The following is a 26,430-nucleotide window of genomic DNA, read 5'->3' on the forward strand; positions in this document are numbered from 1 at the left end:
ACATGGGTAATCCCCCTAATCCCTCATCTTTTCACTGTGATGTTAGATACACACCTGTTGAAGTAGCACACCCCTTCAATACACGCACTGTACCTGCACACACATATTCAAACAAGCACACACTCCACACTTGCTCAGCACCTGAGAGTAGAAGATCCTGGTTTCGCCTTTGAAAAAAAGGGGGAGAGCTCATATTCACACTCATTACCGCTCAGTTGCAGAACTTGCACACATGCACACACTCACACACTCTCACACACAACTAAAATGTTACCTGATAGCAGAGTGCTTGACGGAGGCTCTAGCAGACTAGTAGATAAGCCTGGTGTGGCAGTGGGTGGTCCTCTTTCTCCGTATTGATGTTTAGGTAGTAACAGATCTCTGCTGGAGTGGCTGCTGCTGGAGTCAGATGAGGTTACTGTAGGAAGAGACGAAGAGGTCACAGTTCACACAGTCTTCTGATAACTGTATTCACTTTACTGTACTTAACACAGTGTTTGCTCTGAGAGACTGACTCAGGAAAGGATTCATTCACTCCCATAATGCAAACTGAAACTGAAGTTCACATACCAGTGATTGAGTATTTAATCCAGAGTAGATTTAAGTGACAGAGTAATTTCAGTTATTTTCAACCTGGGACTCATTTCTCTATGTTTTTCCATAATGATGTTTAATTGGGTTCAAATATTTGGCCTTTCTCTATAGAGGGAAGGTGAGCACGAGGATCAAGCTTGCGTTGGCCGTTAACTGTGTATTAGACAGAGGCACCTTTGGAAAACCGGAGCAAGCATCATCATGGCAAAATTTAGAAAAATTAGACTGTGTTTGAAAAGAAACTGTATTGTTCTTTGGCTAAACAACATGATTGCAACCGAGCATTGATTAAAGTCCACCTCCTGAATTGATCTGACCTCATCCGGGCAATTAAAAATTCCTGCACATGAAAATCAATGTGGCCCTCTGCAAATGTCAGGGACAAATAACTTTACATGCATTCCCTGTGGATGTAACAGAATAGACATGGATAGTTGTCCTGTAATTGTACACATTTAGACTGAACATGCTGCATTTACTCTCTGAATGAAATGCCAATTAAATGTATAGTACAGCGTATAGTGCCAATGTATGGCACCGGAGCTTAACAGGTTCTTTTGTTACGTTAGCATGTAAATACCTCCTTACACACTCAGCAGACATAAAGCAACATTGTCAAGATGACACGTATAAGTCAAGTATTCACTGGACCAAATAGCTTTGGTATGGGGCAGCCACTCCTGAGCAGCCACATATCGACTTTGTCCCTCCTCAGTGTCACACTAGTCTGGTATCATACCACCTGAGCCTGAGTGCTGCTGCTGTGTTTCATTGTTTGTTTGATGACAGCTGTTCGAATGTAATTGTATGGACAGGCACAACAAAACGTCTACAAACAGCTGTAAACTGCTAACGGTTTGTTGTTGATTCTCAACTGGATTGGCAACACTATTTTCAACTGTTTCAACAACCACTGCAAACATGTCATATTTATATGGAGGCGTTTGATTAGAAGTAATAGTGTCAGAAACATATCTGAATGCAGGTTTAAAAGTGAACATGTGAGAATGTACATAATTTATGCTTGTGCAAACAGCTGTGCAATCAGCTGTGGAAAAATGTTGCTGTAACATACACAATATGAGAACTAATGAAATTTCAACTTTGAAAAAATGGTCAACTCACCCAAATTCCGAATATGTTTTCTCATACTTCTACTACTTGTACTCGTTTTTACAGAAGAAATAGTTGCTAAGAAAACTGGTGACATGGAAACTGTTTCTAGAAACAGAAATTGCTACTGAATTTTTTTTAATTTAAAGGCTGGCACAAACGAAATTCCTTTCACTGTCAAGATAAGGAAAATGATAAAATGTGTTTTTCGGGCATATGGCTGAACTTTCCCTTTAAATCTCATATAACACATGTTTGAATTAATAACTCCAGTGCTCACTCTGACAGGGGTCAGAATATCGCCAAATACATTATCTTAGCACTTTATTGAGATCTTTCTATCTTCTCTTCACCAGGGTCCACCAGGATCTCAGCCTTCCCCTCACACGCAGCCGCCACCACACAACCCCAGTAATCCCATGATGGGACCTCACGGACAGGTAAGACATTTTAGCTATCTTACTCACACTTACTCCCTCACTCACTCACTCACTCACTCACTCACTCCCTCACTCACTCACTCACTCACACAACAACAGTGTACAAACAGCATAGAGGCCCCTTGTTGTGCTAACAGACAGGACAGGCAGCAACCACGATGGTAGGTCGGATGAATAATTTAGCTGTGTTGGCCCAGCTGTAAGGAGTGAAGGTACATCTGGAGGGACTCCTCTCTCCCTCAGCCATGCACTCACCATCCCATAGTCCATCAATAGACCATTAATATTGCAGCACAGCCTGACACGGTGCAGCTCTTTGCGCACAAACCCACCATAACGTGGTCAAAGGAGGAAAGGAGAGGAGTGGAAGATGGTACAAAAGAAAACAGTAGTAAGTCAGTCCTCCCCTCAAGGGGCAACTATGATTATATAACTCATCTTCGACTTACACACACACACACACGCGCGCGCGTTGACCTTGGTCACTTTTGGGGACATTACATAGATTTGCTTTCATTTCCTGGAGACTTAACCTAACCGTAACCATAACCACTGACCTAAAAATCAGCTTTTTCCCCACTGCGGATACGGCTTTTGTCCCCAGTTGGACAAGCTGTCCCCAATAACTGGTCTTTAGCCTGAAATTGGTTCCTAATATTAGCCAATGACACACACACTCACACACACACACACACACACACACACACACACACACACACACAAAAACATACAGTATATAATTAGCATTGAAAACCAGTCTCCTGTTGTATTTGTGTTGTGCTTATCTCTGAGTGAAGATGATGTTATGAACATTATCCTGCTGTTCATGCTCCGTGACAAAAACACACACAACTCATAACCAATCGGCATCCAAATCAGCATGTTTCCCCTTGATACTTAAATAGCTGGATTACGTTTGGAATTAATTCTTATCATCTGACACTGAAATATGGCTCACTGGATGTGGATGAGGTATTTGAAGTTGCAGCAGTGTACTCTCATAGGTAATTCTGAAAACCATCTGTCTGGGGTGCTTTACATTATTCACTACTTGTGCGCTGGCTCTGTGTGTGTGTCTCGGCCAGCCGGTTTCTTGTCCGCTCTCTGCCGAAACATCTGTGTCGATGCTGTCTTCAGTTTCTCTTATGAATCATACTATCCAGGCTGTATTCTTGTAGCACTGTTGTCTGGTGATACACACACGGTGGGAAAACGTCCCGCACATGTGCAGCTGTACAAAACAGACAAACCATCAAGATGTAGAACATTGTTTCTGCTCATGCCACTCCTTCTCCCTTCCAGCTGTGTCATGTTATTCTTCTTTTTCTGCTCCACTTCCCTCTCTCCCATATCGTTCTTCCAGTCTAAGTTTCCAACCTGCATGTGTTCTCTCTCTCCTTTTCTCTTATCTGTCCTCCTTTACCTTTATCCTAATGGATTTTAGCACCTGAGGTCTTACCTTCCAAAACTTAATGACAGGCCCCTCCTTCTGGGGCAAGTGTAACAAAACTACAACAGTACATTACTCTTCAACACAATAGCTCCCCCTGCTGACTAGTAATGACAACACCTCAAAAGTGGGCAGGTTAGATACAGAGAGCCAGGTTTTCTAAGGGTTTTGTGTGTAGCATCTAACAAGTTCACTACCTAGAAGTATGAGTGTTATTTACCAAGAATAACAGTTTCTTCTCTATGTTTTGCCATAATGTTGTTTGATTTGGCTCAAATATTTGGCCCTTCTCTGTTTGTCATCTGAGGGAAATCTTGTGACTAATCAGTTTTACATGGAAACGTTTCTGCCTGTGAAGAATAGGTACAGATTTGCATACTAAGAGAAGTTTAATTTAGGCAGCTAATATCATAATATCAAATACCAGTACAAAACCCCCAAATAAAAGCATCTTAGATGATGAGAGATCCATAAAAAATCAACACAGTGAATATTTGTTAAAACACCCAGTAGACCCAGATTGGATGTGATGTTATTAAGCTCGAATTTGATGTCCACTAAGCTGATAATGACAATGGCATGCTGAGACATATACTCTTAATATACTCAAGAATTATAACATGACTTCTGGTGGCTCGGCTATCAACACGGCAGCATAGAGAGGAGCTCATGCATCGGCAGAAATAAAACCCTGTAATTCAAGTTCCTAACTCAGGTGAAGTGACTTAAACTAAAACAACTATGAGCGCTTAAGCAAATAAAAAGAGGAGAGCCACATCATGGAACAATGTGGAGCTTGAAATGCGAAAATAAGGCAATGCAAGCGAAATCCACACAGGTGAAAATGGTGATAGGATGGAGTACAGGCCGTCACCCACTGCACTCAGTTCCCTCTGAAAAGTGGTGGGTGAGGTGGTAGCTGAAGGCATGTGGGTTCTTAAATCAGAAAATAAAAAAGAATTGTTGCAAGTTCGAATCAGTTTTCAAGAAGACATGAAAGCACAACTGGAAGAGCTAACAACCGAAATCGGCCAGCAAGTCAAAGCCATCACCGGCCAGATAGTGGTCACCAAAAGGTCTGAGAGAAATGGAGAGGAACATGGCAGGAAAGGAGAGGAGGGACATTTGAGTCAAAGACACTCTCATCCAGCTGCTTAACCACCAAAAGTCACTTCAGGCTAAAATCACTGACTAAGAAGGATGTTCTCGACACAACAATATACTCATTTACAACATCCTAGAAAAGGGCAGAGGCAGAGGGCTTTTTTCCATGCTACGATTGGTGGGAAACACGATTCAGTCAGAACAGGGGGACATTACAGGCCTGTGTCAGGAGAAGAGGCTGGGAAATGCCCTGTCCTTTTCTTTTTGTATTACACACCTGACCCCCCTTTTTTTGTACTGCTGAGGGGCCCAACCTAGTTGCAGTTCCCCACTCCACACATGATGTGACAAGGAACCCTTTGAATTGGAAGCCCTGTTCTGTGTGATGGTTTTGATTACAAGTTCTGTGAATGTTCGGATTTGTTTCTTTGGTTATTTGAGGTCTGGGACTGGGATTTCACAGGTTCAGGAATGTATGCTTAGAGGCACTAATGAACATGCACTACTGTAATATACAATCATTGAATGTTAACGCAATAAACAATCCAAACAAAAGGAGAAAAATGATTGCTAAGTTAAAACGAGAGAAAATCAGTGTTGCTTTCTGGCAAGAAACACAGTGATCTAACATGGAAGAAAAGAGGGGCTGCAATACTGATTTCAAATTCTGTTTGCTTTGAACATTTCTCAGAATACAAGGACAAAGAGGGCAGATTTATTTTAGTGAAGGGCAAACTGGGGCATAAAAAAGTTACCCTGTGTAACATATACTCCCCCCCCCCCCCGACAGTGATTTTACCTCCTCAAGGAAAATATTCAGCCTGATTGCTGCAGAAGCATATGGTACATTTATACTTGCAGGGGACTTCAATATACTTCTGAATCCCAGATCAGACACAGTTAAGAGAATTTGAAGAGGGAGTCTGAAAAAAGAATAAATAAAATTGGGACCGATTGATATATGGTGGTACCTACACCAATGTGATGCTGACTTCACTTTCTATTCCGCAAGACATTATATTTACTCGAGAATTGACAACTTCTTCATGTTTACTAAAGATTGTCATAAAGTGAAAGATTGCAAAATTGGAAAGAGAGACCTTTCTGAACATTCTGGATTAAACTTGAAATTAAACTTAGATGGAAGGCCAGAAAAATACTCTGTTGATGTTGAATACAGGCTTACTGAATAGTATTAAATTTAAAAAGGAAATGGCTGATGAATTGAAAATGTGCTTGGGACATAATGATAATGCAGAGGTCAATCCAGCCATCATGTGGGATGCAGCCAAGGGTTTTTCCGAGAAGGAAAATCATAGCTAAGTCTGCAAGACTAAAAGAGACTAAAGCCAAGAAGCTGTTAGACCTGCAAGAACAACCAAAGAGCTTGGAGCAAGTTCATAGCATTAGTAAAGATGCGTCTATACTTGAGCAAATAAGGCCAGTTAAGAAGGAGATCGACAAAAGTCTGGGCGAGGAAACTGAGAAAAAGCTTAGATTCATGAAGCAGAGGTACTATGAAGCAGGATATAAAGCATCCAAGTTACTTGCATGGAGAAGGAGGAAACAGCAGGCAGACAATACAATTCACAAAATTAGGTAACCCTTAACAAACAAGATGACTACTAAATTGGAAGGAATCCAGAAAGTTTTTGAAGAATATTATAAACCATTATACACGTAGCCAGATAAGGCAGGCGGACTACCAATTAATAAATTCCTGGCCTCATTAGATCTCCCTTCCATCGGTAAAGATCAAAATGAAAAACATGTTTCTGAAATCTCAGTACATTAAAATGATAGCATAATTTCTGGCCTCAGTGCTAACAAATCCACAGGCTGTGATGGATTCCCTCCTGAATGGTGTAAGTGTAAGAACCACTGCTCCCCTGACTAAAAGCCTCTTTCAAATACACCCTGAAGGGCGGCGCCCTACCACCATCATGGAAGGAAGCATTTATATCGGTGTAAGATATAAATCGAGTTAAAAGATAAAAAGACTGTAAAGGATATAGACCAATAAGTGATTTAAACTCAGATTATAAACTGTATGCAGCCATATTGGCTAAGAGAATGGACACAGCAATACCTTTCCTGATAGATGAAGACCCAACAGGATTTATAAGGATTTTTAGACAAATGCACGATAATATGAGGAGAGCCCTTCATATTATTAATCACATTTTTAAAAGAAAATCGAGTCCTTCTTGGCCTCGATACTGAAAAGGCATTCGACTCAATTGGATGGGGCTTTTTATTTCAAGTTATGAGCAGATTTGGATTTTGTTAGACATTCATACAGTTCATAAGAACACTCTACTCCACCACAACACTGAGGATAAAAATTAATGGGAGTCTCTCAAACGCGATAATGGGTATTGGATAAGGCTGCCCACTTAGCCCTTCACTGTTCAACCTTTTTAATCGAACCACTGGCCCAAACTATCAGAGAGGAGACTGCTTTGGACGGTATGAAAAACAGTATTTTTGTCTATACACGGATGATGTGCTAGTAACAATTAAAAAACCCGAATGTGGTGTACAACTGTTCACGAGCATCCTGGGGAAATATGGGAAATATTCTGGTTGTAGACTCCAAAAAAAAGCAAGTTTTAACCTTTCATTATGCTCCTTCATAAGAATTGATGGATAAGCATCAATTTCAATGGTATCAGCCACACATTACAGTAAGTATCTATGAGTCTTCTTCACAAAAAAAACTGTCACAGCTGTATGATGCTAATTACTTGCAGACTAATAGGAAAATATATGATGATCTGGATAGGTGGGACTTGCTCCCCCACGACCTCAGTAGGAGAAGAAGGACGATTAAAATGAGCATTCTTCCAAGATTGTTATACCTATTGTTATACCTATTTCCAGTAAAGGTGCCTCTTAAACGGTTTAGGGAATGACACAAGCACTTCAGGCCGATTCATTTGGAATAATAAAAGACCCAGAGTGAGATACTCATCATTACAGCTGCCCCGGGGGGGGGGGCTATACCTTGTCTTCATGATTACTACCTGTTGGCTCAGCTGCGGCATCTTGTGTGTTGAGGTAACACAGCTTATGAAGTTAAGTGGAAAGACATCAAGCTACCTTTAAAGGACATACAGTAACTATACAGTCAGTATTGGAGTTTCGCGGCAGAGTTAATGAAGGACCCCAGCTCCAAAATCAATGGGTTGTTTTTTTCAGTGATAAGTGTTAAAGAGATTTCAGCTGCACAGAGAGATGGAACTGCTGAACTGACCGGCACATGATCAACACTTCCTCCCAGCATCACAAGACCACAAAAAAATGGACCAAGCACGGCATCTCCTCCTTCTGCAGATTAATAGCAAATGAAAATCTTGATAATTCTGAGGATCTACGCCAGTCTTATGAGCTGGCCAAAGGGGATTTTTACCAGTACCTAAAGATCTGCCACTTCTGTCTAAAGGAAATAAGGATCCCTGATTCGGTTGAGCCCTCAAGAATAACTCATATACTTATTGATGCTTATCTAATCAAAGAACGCTAAAGGCATCATAGGCAAACTATTCAAAGGGCTTCACCTCAATGAATAGAAATTCAACCAATTACATAACGCAGCGCTGGGAAAAGGAAGCTAACAGTAATATCAGAGGAAACATGTCTTCAAGTATGGGAAACCTAGTCGACTTCCATTAACTCCCTGTTTTGGAGAGATATCTGCTGGAAAAATCAGATCCGTTCCTTTATTACCACCAACCAGAAATCCAAAATTAAGTAGGTCTCAGCACTCCTGCTGGAGGGAGTGCGGATCAGTTTCAGCGAACCGTGCACATATTTTCTGGTCTTCTACATATGTTAAGCCTTTTTGGAAATGAGTGGGCCATTTAGTCGCAGAGATTCTGGACCTGAAATCTGATTTCCCTTTTTACTTTTTTGTACCTTGGAAATATTCCTAAAGCTGTCAGTAAAAGCAACGCATACCTTTTGAAGATTTTTATGGCCGTAAAGTAAAAAAACAATTGCAAAATTCTGGCTCCGGAGGAACCCTCCCATCATTGCCCTTCTTATCAACATAATAAACTCTGTTCGCTCAACAGAAAAAATGACTTTCACACTTCGACTTTTTTTGTATGAACCCTATAATAAATAAAATAAAAGTATTTAAAAAAGAATTATAACAAGTATTCCATCCTGTAAATATATTATAAATAATTATAAATAATTATCATCCCTTCCCTGTCCTTCCTGCAGCCATTCATGTCTCCACGGTACCCAGGTGGCCCAAGGCCCTCCCTCCGTATGCCAAATCAGCCTCCTGGGAGCATCCCCGGGTCACAGCCTCTCCTGCCAAACAGCCTGGACCCCACCAGACCTCAAGGTACTGACGAACATGCGGTGTTATTTCAGAGAAGCTAGACTTTCACAATCTCATATTGGCCTCTGAATGAGGTATAGAATTAGTATTGATCTAAACAGTGCTGCAATGCTAACAAGCCGTGCTATCTTTGTCTCACAACAGGACATCCAAACATGGGAGGTCCAATGAGAATGAATCCCCCCAGAGGCATGGGAGGCATGGGCCCACAGGTAGACACCAGTTATATTACTCATTCATATGGAATATAACACCAAGGCTTGTGTTAATAAAGCAAGTCATGACAGTGTTCTGAGCTATTACCAGCTCACTACTCTCCCACTCTCCAGCTGCCACACAGACAGATTTGGTACTTGGACTGTCATTTCATGAGCAAACCCAATGTTTGGTTACCCTTCATTTAGAGCTACCGTAAAAACAGCTGCAATGTCAAATCAGCAGCCAATAAACTGCATGCAGATAATCCTTCCACTCTGCTGAAGAGAAGTTTTGGTTCTGCCAAGCTTGTAACTTTGCCTTTAAATGTCAGAAGGGCCTTGGTGATTAGCTTGGCTCTGACCAGAGCTCACCCACTGCCAACGCCAGTCCTACATGTTAAATCCTACTCGCCAACACCCACCTAGGGAAACAGACAGAGGCAGAATACTCAGACTTCTCTGAGCAAGCCGCCACCAACACATTTTGACAAAAAACGGTGCCAGTTTTGGCACTGTCGGTTTCCTTTTATTGACTTAATTTTTGTCGATGTGATTCAGTGTAATACATAAGATGCTTAAACAACAGTGTCCTTTTGAATTACCATTACCAGACAGCTGCTTCATTCTGCACCCAACCACCTCCTGCTGTAACATCACCTCGTACAAAGACACACGCACACACACACTCTCCCAGTGCCCCTCGGCCCCTCTCTGTGCCACCCTGGCACGGTGACTTTGGCAGTGAGCGTACCAGCAGCTGGTGTGGCATCTGCTCGACAAGTGTAATCGTCTGCTGAACAAAACTCTTCCTCTGAGTGGAGCGGCTCTCTCGCCTGACCCCCCACCCACACACACACACACACACACTCTCTCTCTCTCTCTGTCTAAGTCACACACACCACTACGTGTGTGCTTGGGTACACACGTAGTGCCAGCCGAACCCAACTGCTGGGCAGCCATGAAAACATACACGCAAACACACAGAGGGGAGCAGGGACACATAGAGACATATATACAGAGACACACAACTCAATACAGATATACACAAACGCACTCACACACAGCTGTCCATTTTCAAACACAGCCCACTCCAGCCAGCCCACACACAGCCCATACAGGCACATACAGTAATTAAACACTAGTTAGTGGGAGACATGATCATCAGTGACCTTCATTAAGATTCAAACCTTTAGACAGAGCAGGTGTGAGACGCTGTGCTGACTGTTCATCTCTTTGTGCAGAACTACGGCGGAGGGATGAGACCTCCTCCAAACTCCATGGGGCCAGGGATGCCAGGCATGAACATGTTAGTAGACTGAAAGAAAAAAGTTCCTCAGTATCTGTAAATTCTACTTCCAAAGATAAGCCTAATTTAGGGGAGTATTCTGCTTTTTTGAAACCAAGATCTTATTCTTGTAGTTTTGACTGACAAGATCTTATGAATCAGGATCTTGGTCTGCGGAATCTAACAGAGATTTACAAGGGACAGATTGGTTAATTCCTGCACCGTTTGTCTTTTTTAAATCCTCCAAACACTGCTCATGTTCCCCCCTTCTGTCCCCAGATCTCAGTAATGAAGTTTGTTAGAAAAAAAATTATTATTACCAGTTGGATGTGAAATTTCTACCTTTGCTTTAATAAAATACCAGACCTTATAAGGTCTATGAAATTACAATACATCACATTGCAAAAATATGTCTTTATACTCATCATGGTTTTCTTCTAAAACTCTTCATTAACAGATTGTTAAATTATAAGACAAACTCATTGGGAATACTTGTCAGTGTGTCCTCTATAGTTTAATTCCTGTGTCGCCACAAAAACTTTTTCTTTTGCCTTTGAAGATATGATGCATGTAACTTTGTTGTGTGCCAGAAGTCTTCTATTAAATGTCCAGTTCCTCATTGCTCTTTCTTTTTGCATTTCCAGGGGTCCTGGTGGAAGAGGTCCATGGCCGAACCCCAACACCAACTCTGTGAGCCACAGTCTCTCACATCTTCTTTCGGGCACATGATTAAGTGTGTTTACAGTAACTGTGTCTCCTGTTTTGTTTCATCTCGGGTCTATTCTCTCCACAGATAGCTTATTCATCTTCATCTCCAGGCAACTATGTGGTAAGTGTCCCGTCATGTTCAACCATGGGCCATAAATTACCTGTCATGCAGTGATATCTAACAGGCACACTGCCGTCTAAATGCACTCAGCACTCATTTCTCTCCTTCTCTCGCTTTTTCACCCCTCAGGGCCCTCCAGGGGGAGGTGGCCCACCAGGAACTCCCATCATGCCTAGCCCCGGAGGTGAGTTATACACTTCAGTTTCCCTTCTGATATCTACTTTTATCCAGTGTTCACTGAAGGAGGGCTCTGTCTGAGAAACATCAAACCTGTCTCATACAGATACACGTCTCTCTTTGGGAGACAGGCAGAGATAGGACTCTAAATACTTTAGGAATTGAGCCTTAAGGAATATTTTTGTAACCGTAAAACTTAAAAAATAATGTAAAAAAAATTGCACTGAATGTGGTATGTGACATACATGAAACGTTTGGGTTGGGTATCACATTCGTTGTCAGTGTTTTGCCAGTTTAACCACATTCTGAAAGATACTAGTGTTAGCTGCCTTTTTCTCACCGTCAAGACAGTTGTATAAAAGGGAAGCAGAGGCATGTCAGTCTGCAGTCAACTGAGTGATCCATCTCAGCTTTGACCCATCAGTCTAGAATCTCCATGTGGAGGATTAGCAGCAAACAAAATACTGAGGGCAGATATCCTGTAGATGTTCTGTTTCTGTTGGCCTGTGGAGAGCTTCTTTTTGTGTCCACTATTTATTATTTATATACGTACCTCTATTGTGATTCGTTGCCGGGGCAACCTTTTGCACAAAACGGTCCTGCTCACACGTACACCGGGAGGGAAGGCATTTTTCCACTGCAGTCGCCAAGACTGAGGACACACACACACACGCTCACATACACACAAACCTCTCACAAAAATGCACACCTCCCACTCAATATTGCCCCCCTCCTCTAGTCACGACATAACAAGCTAGATTCAGGCAGGATCTCTCCACCACTTTGCACATGCTGTATCCATCTCCTCCCCTGTCTTTCAATTTGTTATTCTATTTTTCCTGCTTTTCTCAGTCGTCTTCTCACAACTTTCTTCTTGCAATGCCAGATCAAGGACAGATCAGCCTTGTGAGTCTTTTCAGGACAGACAGACACACGAGGAGTGACACAGCATTTACTGGTTGTTGTTAAGTTTCCAGGGTGTCCATATAATAACTTGTTCTAGTCTCCTGATTGTTAGAATTACAGATAATCGGTCTCTTATATTTTACATTGCATTGGAGAGGAGTGTGTAGAATGACTGACGGACAGATTCACTGACATTACGTACTTAAAGTAAAATACATGTGGTCTTTGTCCTCTACCACAGAAATAAGAACCTGTCGGGGTTGTAGCTGAATGTATTGTACAAATGGCCAAATTAAAGTGAAACAATGTCAAATCCAGTGAAAGACAGTGCCACTCCAATGGCTTCGGTGTAGCTCAGCTCATTATTTCCTATTTATTACCCCATTCCATACCCCTAACCCACCTTATTTTTTTATTTTAGAGGACTTTGGATACAGACAGAGATCTATAAGTACTTCTCTTAGACTAGGAGGAACAAACTGTTTTACAGTATTCTGATTTCAAACATCCAACTGTTTTTCTCTCCATAGATTCAACAAACTCAAGTGAAAATATCTACACAATGATGAACCCCATCGGCCCTGGTGGAAATAGACCTAATGTGAGTAGAATTGTTTTGTTCAGTTTTGAATTACAATAAATAGCTTCAGTGTTTTTACAATCCATCCAGGATTTATTTATATGTTTATTTCTAATTCATTACCAAGTATGAAAAGAGCTAGATACATTTTCTTGTTATTTTTCTTTAGTTCCCAATGGGACCGGGTCCTGACGGGCCAATGGGTGGAATGGGTGCTATGGAACAGCATCATATGAACGGATCACTAGGTGAGTAGCTAAAGAAAATTTACTGTGTACAATGTATGTTGCAGATACTTGGGATGAGCTCTTGAATATAGTCAATGAAACCTGTTACTTTCTATGAACAGAGGCCTTTAGAAGTAAGACCCTGCCCTCTTATGGCTGGTAGAGGAAGTGTTCCCGCTCCTCCTAGTATTGATCAAAGCTAAAACAGATTAGTGGGGCAGTGAGTAGGCCAATTGATCCTGTAGATGGGTGAAATGCTGTCAGTGAAGCCAGTGGAGTTGGTGCTCATTTGTATCTGAAACAAACATCTTAATTAAAGACCATTACCTGTGAGAGGGCAGGGTGTTTCTGCTTGCACTGGATATCCTGAAGTGATCATGATGGTCATTCAGGTTTCTCTTTTTTTTAATTTCTAATCACAGGGTCTGGTGACATGGATGGGTTGCCAAAGGTAAGACTGACTGACTGTCCATCTGTCCGCCTATTCGTCTGTCTGTATGAGTTCTTTAGTCTTATTGGTTTTTTTCCCATGTCGTAGAATTCTCCCAACAACATGGCAGGCATGAACAATCCCCCCGGCACTCCGCGGGATGACAGCGAGATGGCAGGCAACTTTTTAAACCCATTCCAAAGTGAAAGTGTGAGTACCAACACACCTTTCAAGCTGGGAACAAACTAGAAGACTACAAAAAAATTACTTTAATACAAATGTGATGGCTCCATCTCAATTTCAGGACAAGAAATTTAAATCCCAAGCCCCTGCATGCTGGAAGATTGTGTTTGCCAACTGTCCGTGATGACCCGTTGTCGGGTTTCACAAAAATAGACTTTGACTATGGCTTAGAAACTAATAGACTTCCAACAAACGTCTAAATCTGTTGCCCAAAGGTGCCTGGATGTTGACTATCTCAAGTAAGACTAATTTGCCATGTATTCTGGCCACATTAAGACATTTTTCAAACTAAAAAATATAGCTGACCAAGAATCCACATGAAACCACTTACTTCCTTTCACTAAAGTTAGAAATATTTGCCCTCTGAAACCATTCAACAGTTAGGTCAAGGTCATCTTACTTTTAGAATTCAGCAACGAGTGTAATGATACAAAAATCTTTTCCTATCTTAAAATCTCTCCTCAGTTCAGACCAGTAGCAGAGCTGAGATGCTGTGGTTTCTTTTAATGTGGCAGGGTGCAGTACCTCTGCTAACTTGGTTCCTTAGGCAAATGAAAACAACTGACAATGTCCTCGGTGCCGGGTATTATCAATAGGTTACAGAGCCATGGTGTGTCATTTGGTGGTCAGCAGGTGTCACTGACTTAAAATAAGTCTTTATGTTTGTTAAACTGTCTAACTTGCATAAGAATAATCTAAGAGCAAAATTAAGACTGGCCCAATACTACGGTGTAAAATGCTGTGTTTGTGAAACTGGCCCCTGCTCTATTTTGTGCACTCTACCACAATATTTCCATGATCTTGAAATCAGCCCCTGTGGCTAAATTGAGCTTCATAATCAATCCTGTATATCGTGCCCTGTGTTCCCAGCTTTACCCGTCTTCCAACACAAAAACAGAGCATGCACAAAAGCATGGAAGAGAACCACATAATATGCTTTCTCTGATGCATGGAGAGATTGTCATATAGTGATTAATGTGAGACTGACAACTACATTTTGCTACAGTATCTTCCCTGTGATCTGAAATTCCCTAACATTTTCTCTTGGGCTGAACTCTGCTCTGCTTGCTGCTGGTTTACTGACATAGAAAGTAAATTAGAAAGGGTTAGTTGTTTTTTTTAAGTTTGCTGCAAAAGGGCTGGTGTACTGGACATGGCATTTAGTTCAGTTAGTGGTATTGCCTTCAACGTGAACTGGGTAGTACGAGAGGTTTAATATAGTTTTGGCTTATCTTTCTCCCCTCCCTCTGTTTTTTCTCTCTTTACAGTATTCACCCAACATGACGATGAGTGTGTGATTTTTTTTTATTTTATCTTTTATTTTATTTTATTTCTTTTTCATCTCCCCTTATCCCAATCTCCCTCTCCCCTCCGCCCTGATGCATCTTGCATTACCTTCCTCCCTGCCTCCCTACCTCCTCCTCCTCCTCGTGGACGGGGATGCTGTGCCACACAGCCCCTGAGGATACCCCTGGAAAGCAGGACTCCCCTCAAGGCCCCCCATCCCAACGCCTGCAAAATGGTTGTAAGAACATGAAACGACTTCCAAGCAACAGGAAGGGTCTCATCTCCGCCTCTCCTTGCCTGCCAGGCCCCACAACAGCCCTAGGACAGTGAGAGCCCGAACCTGCTCCAAGCCTGTCACTTCCAAACCCAAAACCTACCCCCATGGGAGGCATTTCAGCCCAATCAAGATGCAACCTTGCATCTACCACCACTCCATTATATCATGCTGATCATAACTTGTGAGGGCACGCAGTAGTTGACTGACAGGGGGGCCGAAAACCCTCATTCAAAAACTCCTGTGGCAGGAATGATAAAAAAAAAAAATTTAAAAAAAAAAGATGAACTGATGATGTTATTTTAGGGCAAGAATGGTTTTCCTTAAGTGTTTGTATTTTTTGTTGTTGATGATAATATTATTGTTATAATTTTCATAATTGATATTATTCTACTAATGTAGTTATGATTTCCTGTAAAGGGCACATTTTATCTCAGCAGCAGCATCAACAGTGACAGAAAAAGCACACACTCGAAAAATGCACAATGATTTTCTGTTTACATGATTTTAGGTAATTTGTTGTTTGTTTTGTTTTTGTCACAGTCAGTCTCACTTCACATACCTCTCCTTAAAACTTCTTCCGAATTTGTAGCTTGTGTCTCCGCCTTCTAAATGTTTGTAGCACCATTTCCATAAACTTTAAAACTAAGAGAGATTGGAATAATTGATTATCTTCACCTGATGGAGTAGTTTGTTGCGAGGGGTTAGCATCTCCGCTAAAACTATCCATACAGTTACAACAGAGGCTTTCTCGGAGCATTGCTGTTTTCTGGTACAAAGTGTCCGCTGATGCACCTGAAAAATCGGATGTCTAGCTCTGTTGTCTTAATAAGCACTCTTTCCTGCTCTGCTTTTACTTTAAGAAAATGGCTCTGATGATATCCTGAGATGATTGTCAGGACAGGTGCCACTTCTCCCTCAATAACAGACAGAGACGGAGAGCATTTCGGGGATCCTCTCATCTCTTCTGTGGATTTGGTCTTGTCTGTAAATACAACATATTTAGCTTGTATTGTGGTTGTTTTATTTTTTGTTATTTACAAGTTGTCTGTGAATCCTAAAATGTGTTTCTTTCCCCTTCATCACTTTGTTTGATTTCAGCCTTACTGTGGACTCTTAAGTGGCACTGTTTTTCTCCCAGGACTCATTCTGGTCTCTCCTCAGTGTTTCCTTTTTTATGGAGTGGGGGAGACTGGGGGACCGCTGATACACTCATGATGCCTGCTTTCATGCTTTGAGTTTGGGTTGAACTCACAGATCCTGTATGATCCACTTTGTTAACCCAGACAAGACAGGCTAAATAACTGTCTCCTTGGACCTCCCATCAACCAGTTCCCTCAGCAAGTCCCTTATGTATGGGATAATGGATCCAGAGTATTGGGCGCCTGTAGCAGCACTGATGATTTGAGCAGAGTGATGTACCTTGGGGTAAACAGACCATGCAGCCACATCGGTCTAAAGGAGAGGAACAATAATCGGATACTTTTGTAATGGATATATTTCCTTTTTTGTGGATTGTTTTCAACAGATTGTTTTTATTATAAATGTATTCAACTGAGAAAAAAAATAAAGCCCATAGAATCTGCACACAAAGAAAAGCATAGTTACATACTACACTATTTAATTTGTTTCTTTCTGTATCTTATGTACTCTTGGCCTGATTAACTCACTGTTTAAAAGGGACAAGTTATCTCTCATAGCATCACACTGCAGCACTTACGTCACGGCTGTGTTCAAACCAACAATAACTAAACAACCATTGTAGCCTCTGTGGGTGATGATAATGTACTTATCAATTTTTCTGATATCAGTGTGAACAGATTGTAGTCAGAGTTCGACAGGGACATCTCCAGGATTTGGCTGTCAGTGGCCTGGGAAACACTCTCTCCAGTGTTCCTTCACTGTAGTGAAACACACCTCCCTTCTTTCCTCCAATCCCACCCCCCACCCCCCAATCCTCTCCCCCCTTTCTCTTTAATTTCCTTTTTTGTAAATACTGTATAATGCATTTTGATATCATTGACATGTTTTGATATGTCAGTCACTACCAATGAATACAGCTGAAAGTAAATTATAAATAAAACTGTCCATGTTTTTCATAGAGAAAGGATGCGCCGACTATTTGGCTCATGTGGCTACATTTCCATAAAAATGTATAGAACCCAGTAACACAATAAATGCAGACTGTATGCTAAAGACATGTATGGCGGGGAGGATAGGACAGAGAGAGGACAGGACAGAGAGAAGCAAATGAGCTGTGGCGTCCTCACTCTGCCCTTGTCTCCATATGCTTCAGTTAAATGTTACTATTGGCTGTGAATAATCAGCATCTGAATAATTTTTTCTAAAGGGCATCTTCTCACAAAAAAAACATGTGACCTCATATTGCAGTTTTTAAAATGAAGGATTTTTATCAATTTAAGAAAACTTTTAAAAAGGAAAAAATACTTAAAAGAACCTCATTTTAAATTAAGAATAGATTAAAAAGTAATACTTATGAGGGGAAACTGTCTCCTTTGCTATTTGCTCCTCTAATAGCTTTGTATAGATTGAAGCTCTCTCACTGATCCTCTCTCAGTCCTCTGTGTATATCAATCGTTGGCCATCTCTGTACTTCTATTGTGATGTATAATACTGTACCATTAGGAAGATTTGCTGGTCAGGTGGGGTGGTTATATTGAGTCGGGAGGGGTGGGGTGGGGTGGGGTGGTGCATTCAAGGGAAGGGGATATAAATGATTCTCCTGTACCATTCATGGTCCTTTCTGATGACACGGCAGTATTCAATATGAAGCAGTCTGTCTCTTGGGTTTGCTTTGTATTTCATGGTAGGATAGTTCAGAATCTTGTCTTAGGGACTTAGGTGTCTTGTGTAGGTAATAAAGATGTTCTTTGTATGTTTCTTTATATTGTAAAGTTTCTTTAGACTGAAAGAAAAACAGATCATTTGCTTATCAAAAAAGAAACAATGCATCGATAATAAATGTCATTTGATTTTTCCTTGTGGTTTGAATCTCTTCCTCTTAAACTCGCATTTATATTTCAGCCCCTATCTTATGCAGTGCACATAGAGAAGTTCCATACGGTGTAGGAAATTTATGATTTATTTATAATTTTTCCAGCAGATGCATCCTTTTCAAAATTTTAAAAGTTAAACAACTTGGTATGTTATCATTGTCTATTAGATACAGTATATAGGATGACTCAAATTAGTGGTATTACTGTGGTTGGGTCTAAGACATATGGAGGGCAAGCGGTTAACATAAAATGACCTTCTGCACCTGCATGGCTGGAAAGGATTGGAGTGCCCAGGTTAAAGTTTGGACTTCTCACTCTATCACAAGCATTGTTTTTTGGACCTTACCTGTTGGCACAAATTTGAAAAAGATTAATTATTAATGTTTGATTTAGGCTATCTGAAACTGGTTTTTACCAGACTTAGATTGGGTTAAACCCACGTTCCACAATTCTGACAACAATTTTGAATTTCCAATGGGCTTATCACATCTCCAAACATGCAAGACACCAGAGAACTAATTATTATGAAGTCCTGCTGTGCACATTCAGGAGCTAAATCACTTTTTGTGAATTAATATCAATCAAGGGCTCTTCATTTGGCTATGGTTCCACTTACAGTTGCTTTGAAATAACCTGAAGAAATACACTGTACTATTTTTGTATTATTTCTGAATTATTAATTGCCACTCATGAATACTTGTCAAAGGGGGCTACTTGCCCTCTTTCGATAGAGGGTAAGTTAAGAGGTCATCTAATGTTTGGTTGTTAAAAACTAAATCTGCAGTCCTCGGGTTGCCTATGAGCTCAAACATTAATATGCATGAAAAGGTCCAATAGAAGTACAGGAGCTCAAGGTTAACGGGAAGCGGCTTGTTGTGGTGGGGTAGGCAGCGCGACGAAGTCGGTTTGACGTCGTTTATCCAGCAAAACATACGGTTCGCACTGGTCTCGTGTTTCCCAACAGCAAACTGACTTCACCCCTGTAAACTGGAAGGGAGATTGCCCAGGACCAAAACAAACCTCCGCACAAATAACTCGTGTTTGAAGGTATGCTGCATTTTGTTTTGTTAAAAGGGTGACTGGCCCACTCGCTCTCTTTGAAATCGAAATAAGCAGCGTTTCATTGCAAAACAGGACAACGCAGTCACTCAGTGGTCACCAACGTTAGCTAGCTAGATACCCAGCGAGATCACAGCTAATGCTAGTTTGCTATTGTCAAGTGTGTTAGCAGCAGCCTGTTAGCCGCTTGAGGAGGTAGCAGCAGGATAACTTGACAGAAACTTCTGGAAACGTGAGGCTAGCTTGGCTACTGTTAATCACAACATACTGTTGTAGCAAAACACGGAACAGGCGAATTGTAGTTGTGCTCATGCTGTAAATTTCGTTAACTGATGATAATAATCGACTCCATTCGGGATGGTTTCAGATGACAGCCGTTTTTTTCTATTGTAGATGCTGTGTTAGCACGGCAATAAATTCAGTGGTACGATGTAACAGCGCCTGAACCTTCAAACAGCGATTTGGATTTGAATTAGGACTCCGGTTTTGGGACAGCCAGTTAAAGAAGTCAATAAATGTATATATTTTTAAAGTTGTTAACGTTCTTCCTCAGAGTATTCTGCTAATGACTGAAAAAGAGGAGACCATGGCCGCCTCTGATACCCATGACAGTACGCCATCAGCGAAGAATGGACGAACCTCGTTGCTGGACAGCGGGGAGGACTTTGAGGTTTTAGATGAAGAAGACATTAACGACGACCCCCCTCCTCTGGAAGATGCCGGTGGAGGGAAGCGGGGAAACACGGATGACTCTGACAAGAGAAGTGCAGACACAGATCCAGACCCTCCAGGTCAAATCGATGAATGGCTGGATGTTTTAGGTATGTTACAAAAGCACCTTGGTAAAATGTAGCACAATGCATTCCTGCAAAAGGAGTTTCAGACGTTTTGAAGTTAATATTGATTATGAGATTGTAGCCTGATCAAATCCACACACTCTCCCCATCTGCAACAAAGATTTGCAAAGTGTTGTGATATGCTTGAGCATGGTTTCTGACTTGTGGTTGCTCCACAGTCACTGGGCAGCGATCAGTGCTGTATTTGCTCTGAGTGAGATTAATATCATTATCTGTCTCCAGGTAACGACCAGCTAAAGAAAAAAGTCCTGGAGGCAGGGGAAGGGAGAAATACTCGGCCACAGAAAGGACAGAATGTCAAGATTCATCTTAAGACCTACCTGAAGGATGGGACACGGGTAGAGGAGCAGTCTGACCTCGCTTTCACTCTGGGAGATGGTGATGTTATTCAGGTGAAAACTGTTTTAACAGATAGGTTTCATTTTTCTCTTCAATCTCCAAATAAGGGATAGAGAGGTTTCACATTTTTATCTAGGTTATGCATAATTTGGTTTATGTCAATGGCAGAAGTCATGTTATACATATCTGTACCTTGCTGCAATGAGATTTTTCGTGTTTCAGGCTCTGGATCTCACAGTGCAGCTCATGGAAATGGGAGAGAAGGCTCTCGTCCAGACAGATGCAAAATATGCATATGGTACCCGCGGGAGGTAAGCAGTGACTTTTAATCTAACTGATCCAATCTTGGCTTTAAGGGTTTAATGTAAGCAAAAATTCCACTCTTGTGAAAGCTGTAATTTCAAACTTAAACTTTTTACTTTTAACTAATAATTTTACTGTTAATTAATGTAAATTTCCTTTCTTGAATTTGGATTAAACAGCATAGCTTTACTTACTCTAAAAGCTCTTTTCTTGGCCTTAGGGAATCTGTGAAATTTCTTGTGATGCACACTTTCACTGGGATATATTACAGTTGAAATTCCTTGTGTGTAATTCAGTGATTGATGTCTCTTTCATCCTCATTTCCTTAAATTGACTATGTTTCTTCCCCTTGCCAGTCTTGAACCAGAGGTCCCCCCCAATGCTGAGTTGTCCCTAGAAGTGGAACTGCTGGAGTCTACTGATGCTCCAGACCTGGAGCTGCTGCCCCCTGCAGAAAAGATTGCCCTTGCCAGCCATAAGAGAGAGAGGGGCAACGTTCATTATCAGCGTGGGGACTACGCTTTTGCTGTCAACTCATATAGCATTGCGCTGCAGATAACAGAGTCTAGTTCTAAAGGTGAGATGCAGTTCAGGAAATCAGGAGTCAGTGAAAAGTTTATTACAGTAGGTCTTTCTTAATTTGGCTTTGTTGTTATCTAACAAGTGGGGGAGTGGTAGGAAGGAAAAACCCCATCGTTTTAACTAATGTTCAAGCATTTTAATTATGCAGTGATATAAGGAATAATAATTTAATTTAATTTAATTTAATTTCAAGCTTCTGTTTGTCTGTGGTCTTTTTTTTTTTTTTTTTTTTTTTTTTTAACCAGTTTTTATCTTATTATATTGTTGTGTTTGCTTTTGCTGCAGTTGACATTAGTCCTGAGGAGGAGAATGAGCTGATGGATGTGAAAGTGAAGTGTTTGAACAACATGGCTGCTTCTCAGCTGAAATTGGACCACTATGATGCAGCACTTAAGTCTTGTGTCTCAGCTCTTGCACACCAGCCAGAGAACATAAAAGCACTTTTCCGCATGGGCAAGGTACATGTTGCTCATGTTTTTTCACTTCCTTTCTTATTAGTCTCCAGTAGATTGTTTTATTAACTTTTAATTGTGTGTTCCACTCAAGGTATTGGCCTTGCAAGGTGAATACACAGAAGCCATTCAGACTTTGAGGAAGGCACTGAAGTTGGAACCAAGCAACAAGGTACTTTCGGCCTCTTCACATTTTTGGTAAAACACAGTTTTTAGTATGGCGAAATGGCAGGTCTTCCTTACGACCTGTAGATGGTGCCATAGGGTAAAATATCACGTCACTTACTTTTGTAGTGCAAGGTCAGGTGGACTGCTGATTCATCATTTCAGAGGATCTGTTTTCATGTTGTTGCTGTAAATAGGTTTGCCCTGCAACCCAGCCATATCTAATGCCAGCCACTGTTCCTGTTCTTCTGCTCATACAGTTGGGTATATGTGGTTCTTTGGCTACACAAAGCTATTTGACAGAACTCAGCTCACTGCGTGGGCTTCTTGGATTAACTGTAAGCTACAGCAGCATGTTACTCATGCCCAGAATCCCCCACTTCAGTCCTACACCAATCTGTCAAACAGCACATGGCCAGGCCACCACTTGCACTAACACATGCAGTATAAATATATAATGTACTATTACATTTTGTAATAGTACATCTTAGGTGGATTGCTGAATTAATGGGCCCATATGTAGTTGGGAATCTTTTGAACATCTGAAATACAAGGAGGCATGTTTTAGATGTTATGCACTAACAAGCCCTTTCGACTGCCAGAGATTTGACAACCTTGTGTATGTTTGCAATTATGTTTTATTTTCAACACATTTCTAATTTGGTACTAGATTTGATGTTTTAATGTTAAAATTGACTTGCCTCTTTGTGCTATTATAATGAAAAGACTCCCTAAATAACCCCATGTTCTAACAGCAAGTTCAGTGGGTGTGCTTTAGTGACATTACAAGAACGTTCCCATTATAATCAATGAGGCGGTCTTACACAGGCACAGGCGTCATGGAGTGACAAGATGACGTGCTATCTATCTCTTCTCCAAGCATTGACAGACATGCTGTCTGCATTTTTTATACTGGTGTCAGCTATTCACACCCCCTATCTTCAACTCAGATGGATGAGAGGAGCTGTATTGTGTCTGTGGTTTGTTTACTTTTTGACATGGCGGGCAGACTTGACAGTTCCAGTACAGACAGCCACAGACTGCTTCAGAACAATATTTGGACATACAGATGCTGTTAGTGCAGTATTTTAAATGTTTGTTTGGTCTACTTTATCTTTGCCCTGGGGACAATACAGTGTCGTGTCATTTTTGTCATTTTAGTTGGTAGTTGATGGCACAGTATTGGTGCCATCTTGCCAAGGGTGTCCTGCTTGAACACTGTAAATGTATCAGCTTCCTCTTAGAAGTAGATAGGAATGGCCAATTCCGCAGGGTAGAGACTTGAACAGACATTCACACTGACACTCTACTCCTTAAGGTAGACTGCACCCAAATATTTTGTATGATTTTTGAGTCAGCGTTGTTGTGAAGTCTATGTAATGATCAGTCTTTCTGAAGCAGATTTCCAAAGCATAAACATTTTTGTTGTCTCTGAAAGCGGTGGTTTGCTTAGTCACTCACCAGTTTTAAGAGCAGTGAAGTGACTCAGATCTGAGAAAATGTTGGAACAATAACGGAACCCATATCCTGGACCAACTGTACAGACGTGGACTAAATGGCAGGCTAATTTTGTGATGCAAGCCTGTGATTTCTTGTAAGACAATAAAGAACGGCATAAACCTTTTTTGCCAGTATTGACTTATGTCAGTGTTTTATGATTTCTTTTGAAAAGCCTTGTGACGTCTTTTTTTTTTTCTTCTTCTTTTTTTTTTTCTTTCCCATGCTTTTCGGACCACTTGGTGACCACTTGTGTCTGTTGATATAAGGGTATTGTCATCCTGACACAGTCCCATTAAGAAGGAAATCAGTTTTGGGTTGTTATACAGTAGCAGGACTCTATTTCCTACATATTGGGATAGCTGTTGGTTGGTAGAGCAGAGTGGGGTTTGTGTATTGGACTGGAGCCTGTAACACCTATTTGTCTTGTCTCTCCTGTCTAGACTATCCATGCAGAGCTCTCCAAATTGGTGAAGAAGCACTCGGAGCAGAGAGGAGCAGAGCAGGCCATGTACAAGAAGATGCTGGGTAACCCCACTATTAGCAGCAGCGCACAGAAACACCGGGCCAAGTCTTCATGGGTAAGACGTCATTCCCCTTAGAAAATAAATGTGTTAAAGTGTGAAAAATTTAGGGTTAGAATACAGCTTGAATCTCTGCATGTTCTTTTAGAGTGATAGGTATGTAATTCTCAAGGGAGAATTATTACCTTTGTGTGGTAATAAGCAAGGAACGTCAGTAATGAATAATTAAAGTCAGATGAATAACTTGCTTTGCACTTTTAACTGTCTCATGGTTCAGTGTCATTATTCAACTTAACTTACTTAACATGCACTCTCCTCTCTTTTGTTCCTTTATTTCCCCAGGGTCTCAGCTGGAAGTGGCTATTCGGTGCCACTGCAGTAGCCATTGGTGGTGTAGCATTATCCGTTGTCATAGCTGCTAGAAACTGAACCAAACCTGTAGTGATAGCCTGACCAAGGACCTGCAATGTGAGCCTAAACACAGAAGCATATCTGGCAGTGCCTTCTGACCTTTGGTCAAAGGGGGTGGAAGTGTCAGTTGGTCAGTTGCCTCTTCACTGTCACCCTCCTTTCTCTGCTATGTTTGAGAAGTATATGTGACAAATAATAAAACATCAATATTTGCATATGGGAAATATATTTCCAACCTTATAAATGTGTAGGATTGTGCATATCTGTCACATTGCCAGACACTGTTTTCTTTTGCTGCCAATTGTTTTTGTCTTTGGTAATTGATGTTTGAAATTGATTATTTTAGCATTGACACAAATAATTATTTACCATAGATTCAAATAAAAGCTATTTATAAAATATTTTTCCCATTAAAAATTCTTTGTGATATAGTCCTATGATATGCTATAGTTGTAAAGTGTCAGATTGTGCAGTTAAATTAATACTTCTTATTTCCACAGAGAACACGTGATTTTACTTTGTTTTAAATATACAATTTTACATATCAACTGTTGTGATCCAGATGCTCTAATATTCGAGGTTCACACACTTGCAAGATAATTTGCTTGTGTGTAAGCTCTCTCACCCTTTTTAAAGACTCTACTCATACACTTAGTGACCAGAAAAATAGAAAGACCTGTACAGTGTAATGCAATGCAACAGTCCTGCAAGATATACTACCTTACTTAAAGTTTTCAGTTGTTGTTGACACAATTTCTTAAGTTGTTTGTGTGTTAAGTCAGTTCCATGGTGTGTATTTAGGCTGAGGTTTGTGCTTTTGTTACACTAAAAGGTGTTCCTAGAATTGTATCCACTTCATTAACATATGGAGGAGCAAAAACATCAGAGAGACCTCACAACATAATGCAGTTAACTGAAACACAATAAATGACAGCCTCAAAAAGTACCATGGAATTTAATCAGCACCTGTCTGACACAACCAACAAAAAACAACGGTAGCATATAAATATACAGGACTGCTGTATTGGACTGGAATTCAATGCTTCTGTGCTCTTGGTCACTCATGTATATGTACATTAAAGCATCAGCTAAATTAGATATACTGTACTTTCTGTTCAGCATTCCTTAAATGACTAATTTTATGTAGATAGAGGTGCAGTTATTACCTTTAAGACAAGGTCAGAGAATGGTACATAGTTTTTCAGTGATGTGGCTATGAATAGTACTGAAAAAGAGTTTTGTTTTTTTGATTTTCTTTTTTAAATCTACTTTCAGTCAAATACACCTCAACCTTTGATGATTAAGACCAAATGCTGAAGGATGACCCTTCAATTACAATGTTGGGTGTGTATATATATATTTTTCTCCCCTACATTTTTTTGCCTGTGAAATTTTCCTTAAATTACACTCCTTTAGGTGTTTATATATTACTGTTTTGGCTCTTCACTTTCTTACATACAGTTAATGTGACACCACCAAATCTGTGGCTTCTTCAGAGTAGTTGGTAGTCCTACAGAGCCAAAAGTTGCATAAACTCTTAATGACAAACACAATTATCATAAAAGTTCCTGGCATTCCCTGCATTTGTTAATTTTATATTCATCAAAATAAAAATTGTCTTATCAAACTATGATTTCATTTTTGTATCATGTCACAATTTCTGCCAGTATATCTCACAAGCCTCAGTGACAAGGTATCCAGTGATTTTCCACTATTTCCATCTCTGGACTGATT

The 26,430-nt window shown here is 40.7% G+C and overlaps 2 protein-coding genes across 5 annotated transcripts in view; both read left to right on the forward strand.

Annotated features, from left to right (window-relative positions):
* The window catches only part of ssbp4 (single stranded DNA binding protein 4), an 88,782-nt gene extending 70,613 nt beyond the window's left edge, over positions 1-18,169 (forward strand). Inside the window, exons 6-17 of one of the 3 annotated variants that reach the window (XM_040129282.1) lie at positions 2,064-2,147; positions 8,932-9,058; positions 9,200-9,267; positions 10,494-10,558; positions 11,182-11,227; positions 11,331-11,366; positions 11,496-11,550; positions 12,980-13,050; positions 13,199-13,277; positions 13,679-13,707; positions 13,795-13,896; positions 15,198-18,169. In XM_040129282.1, the coding sequence (XP_039985216.1) occupies positions 2,064-2,147; positions 8,932-9,058; positions 9,200-9,267; positions 10,494-10,558; positions 11,182-11,227; positions 11,331-11,366; positions 11,496-11,550; positions 12,980-13,050; positions 13,199-13,277; positions 13,679-13,707; positions 13,795-13,896; positions 15,198-15,227 (792 nt within the window). In that variant the 3' untranslated portion in view covers positions 15,228-18,169. The other 2 variants (XM_040129280.1, XM_040129281.1) reach the window with 2 other exon arrangements.
* Positions 18,170-19,379: 1,210 nt separating this feature from the next.
* Positions 19,380-26,298, forward strand: fkbp8 (FKBP prolyl isomerase 8). Of its 2 annotated transcripts, none has more exons than XM_040129665.1 (9): positions 19,380-19,554; positions 20,120-20,387; positions 20,646-20,815; positions 20,985-21,073; positions 21,422-21,642; positions 21,933-22,105; positions 22,194-22,271; positions 24,205-24,342; positions 24,628-26,298. In XM_040129665.1, exons 2-9 carry the CDS (start codon positions 20,132-20,134, stop codon positions 24,712-24,714), a joined length of 1,212 nt encoding a protein of 403 aa, XP_039985599.1. In that variant the 5' UTR covers positions 19,380-19,554; positions 20,120-20,131; the 3' UTR covers positions 24,715-26,298. The 2 variants fall into 2 exon arrangements, with proteins under 2 accessions (XP_039985599.1, XP_039985600.1); XM_040129666.1 differs by lacking the exon at positions 19,380-19,554 and adding an exon at positions 19,571-19,798.
* The last annotated feature ends 132 nt before the right edge of the window (positions 26,299-26,430 follow it).

The sequence above is a fragment of the Xiphias gladius genome, chromosome 6 (genome assembly GCF_016859285.1).
Source record: "Xiphias gladius isolate SHS-SW01 ecotype Sanya breed wild chromosome 6, ASM1685928v1, whole genome shotgun sequence".
NCBI classification, from domain to species: domain Eukaryota; kingdom Metazoa; phylum Chordata; class Actinopteri; order Istiophoriformes; family Xiphiidae; genus Xiphias; species Xiphias gladius.

What these genes read in the sequence shown, in the direction of transcription:
- fkbp8 (XM_040129665.1), top strand. Translation starts at nt 20,132, where the DNA reads ATGACTGAAAAAGAGGAGACCATGGCCGCCTCTGATACCCATGACAGT. An exon ending in GCATATGGTACCCGCGGGAG is followed by an intron (nt 21,074 to 21,421) that starts GTAAGCAGTGAC and finishes TCCCCTTGCCAG; the next exon opens with TCTTGAACCAGAGGTCCCCC. An exon ending in AGTTGGAACCAAGCAACAAG is followed by an intron (nt 22,272 to 24,204) that starts GTACTTTCGGCC and finishes TCTCCTGTCTAG; the next exon opens with ACTATCCATGCAGAGCTCTC.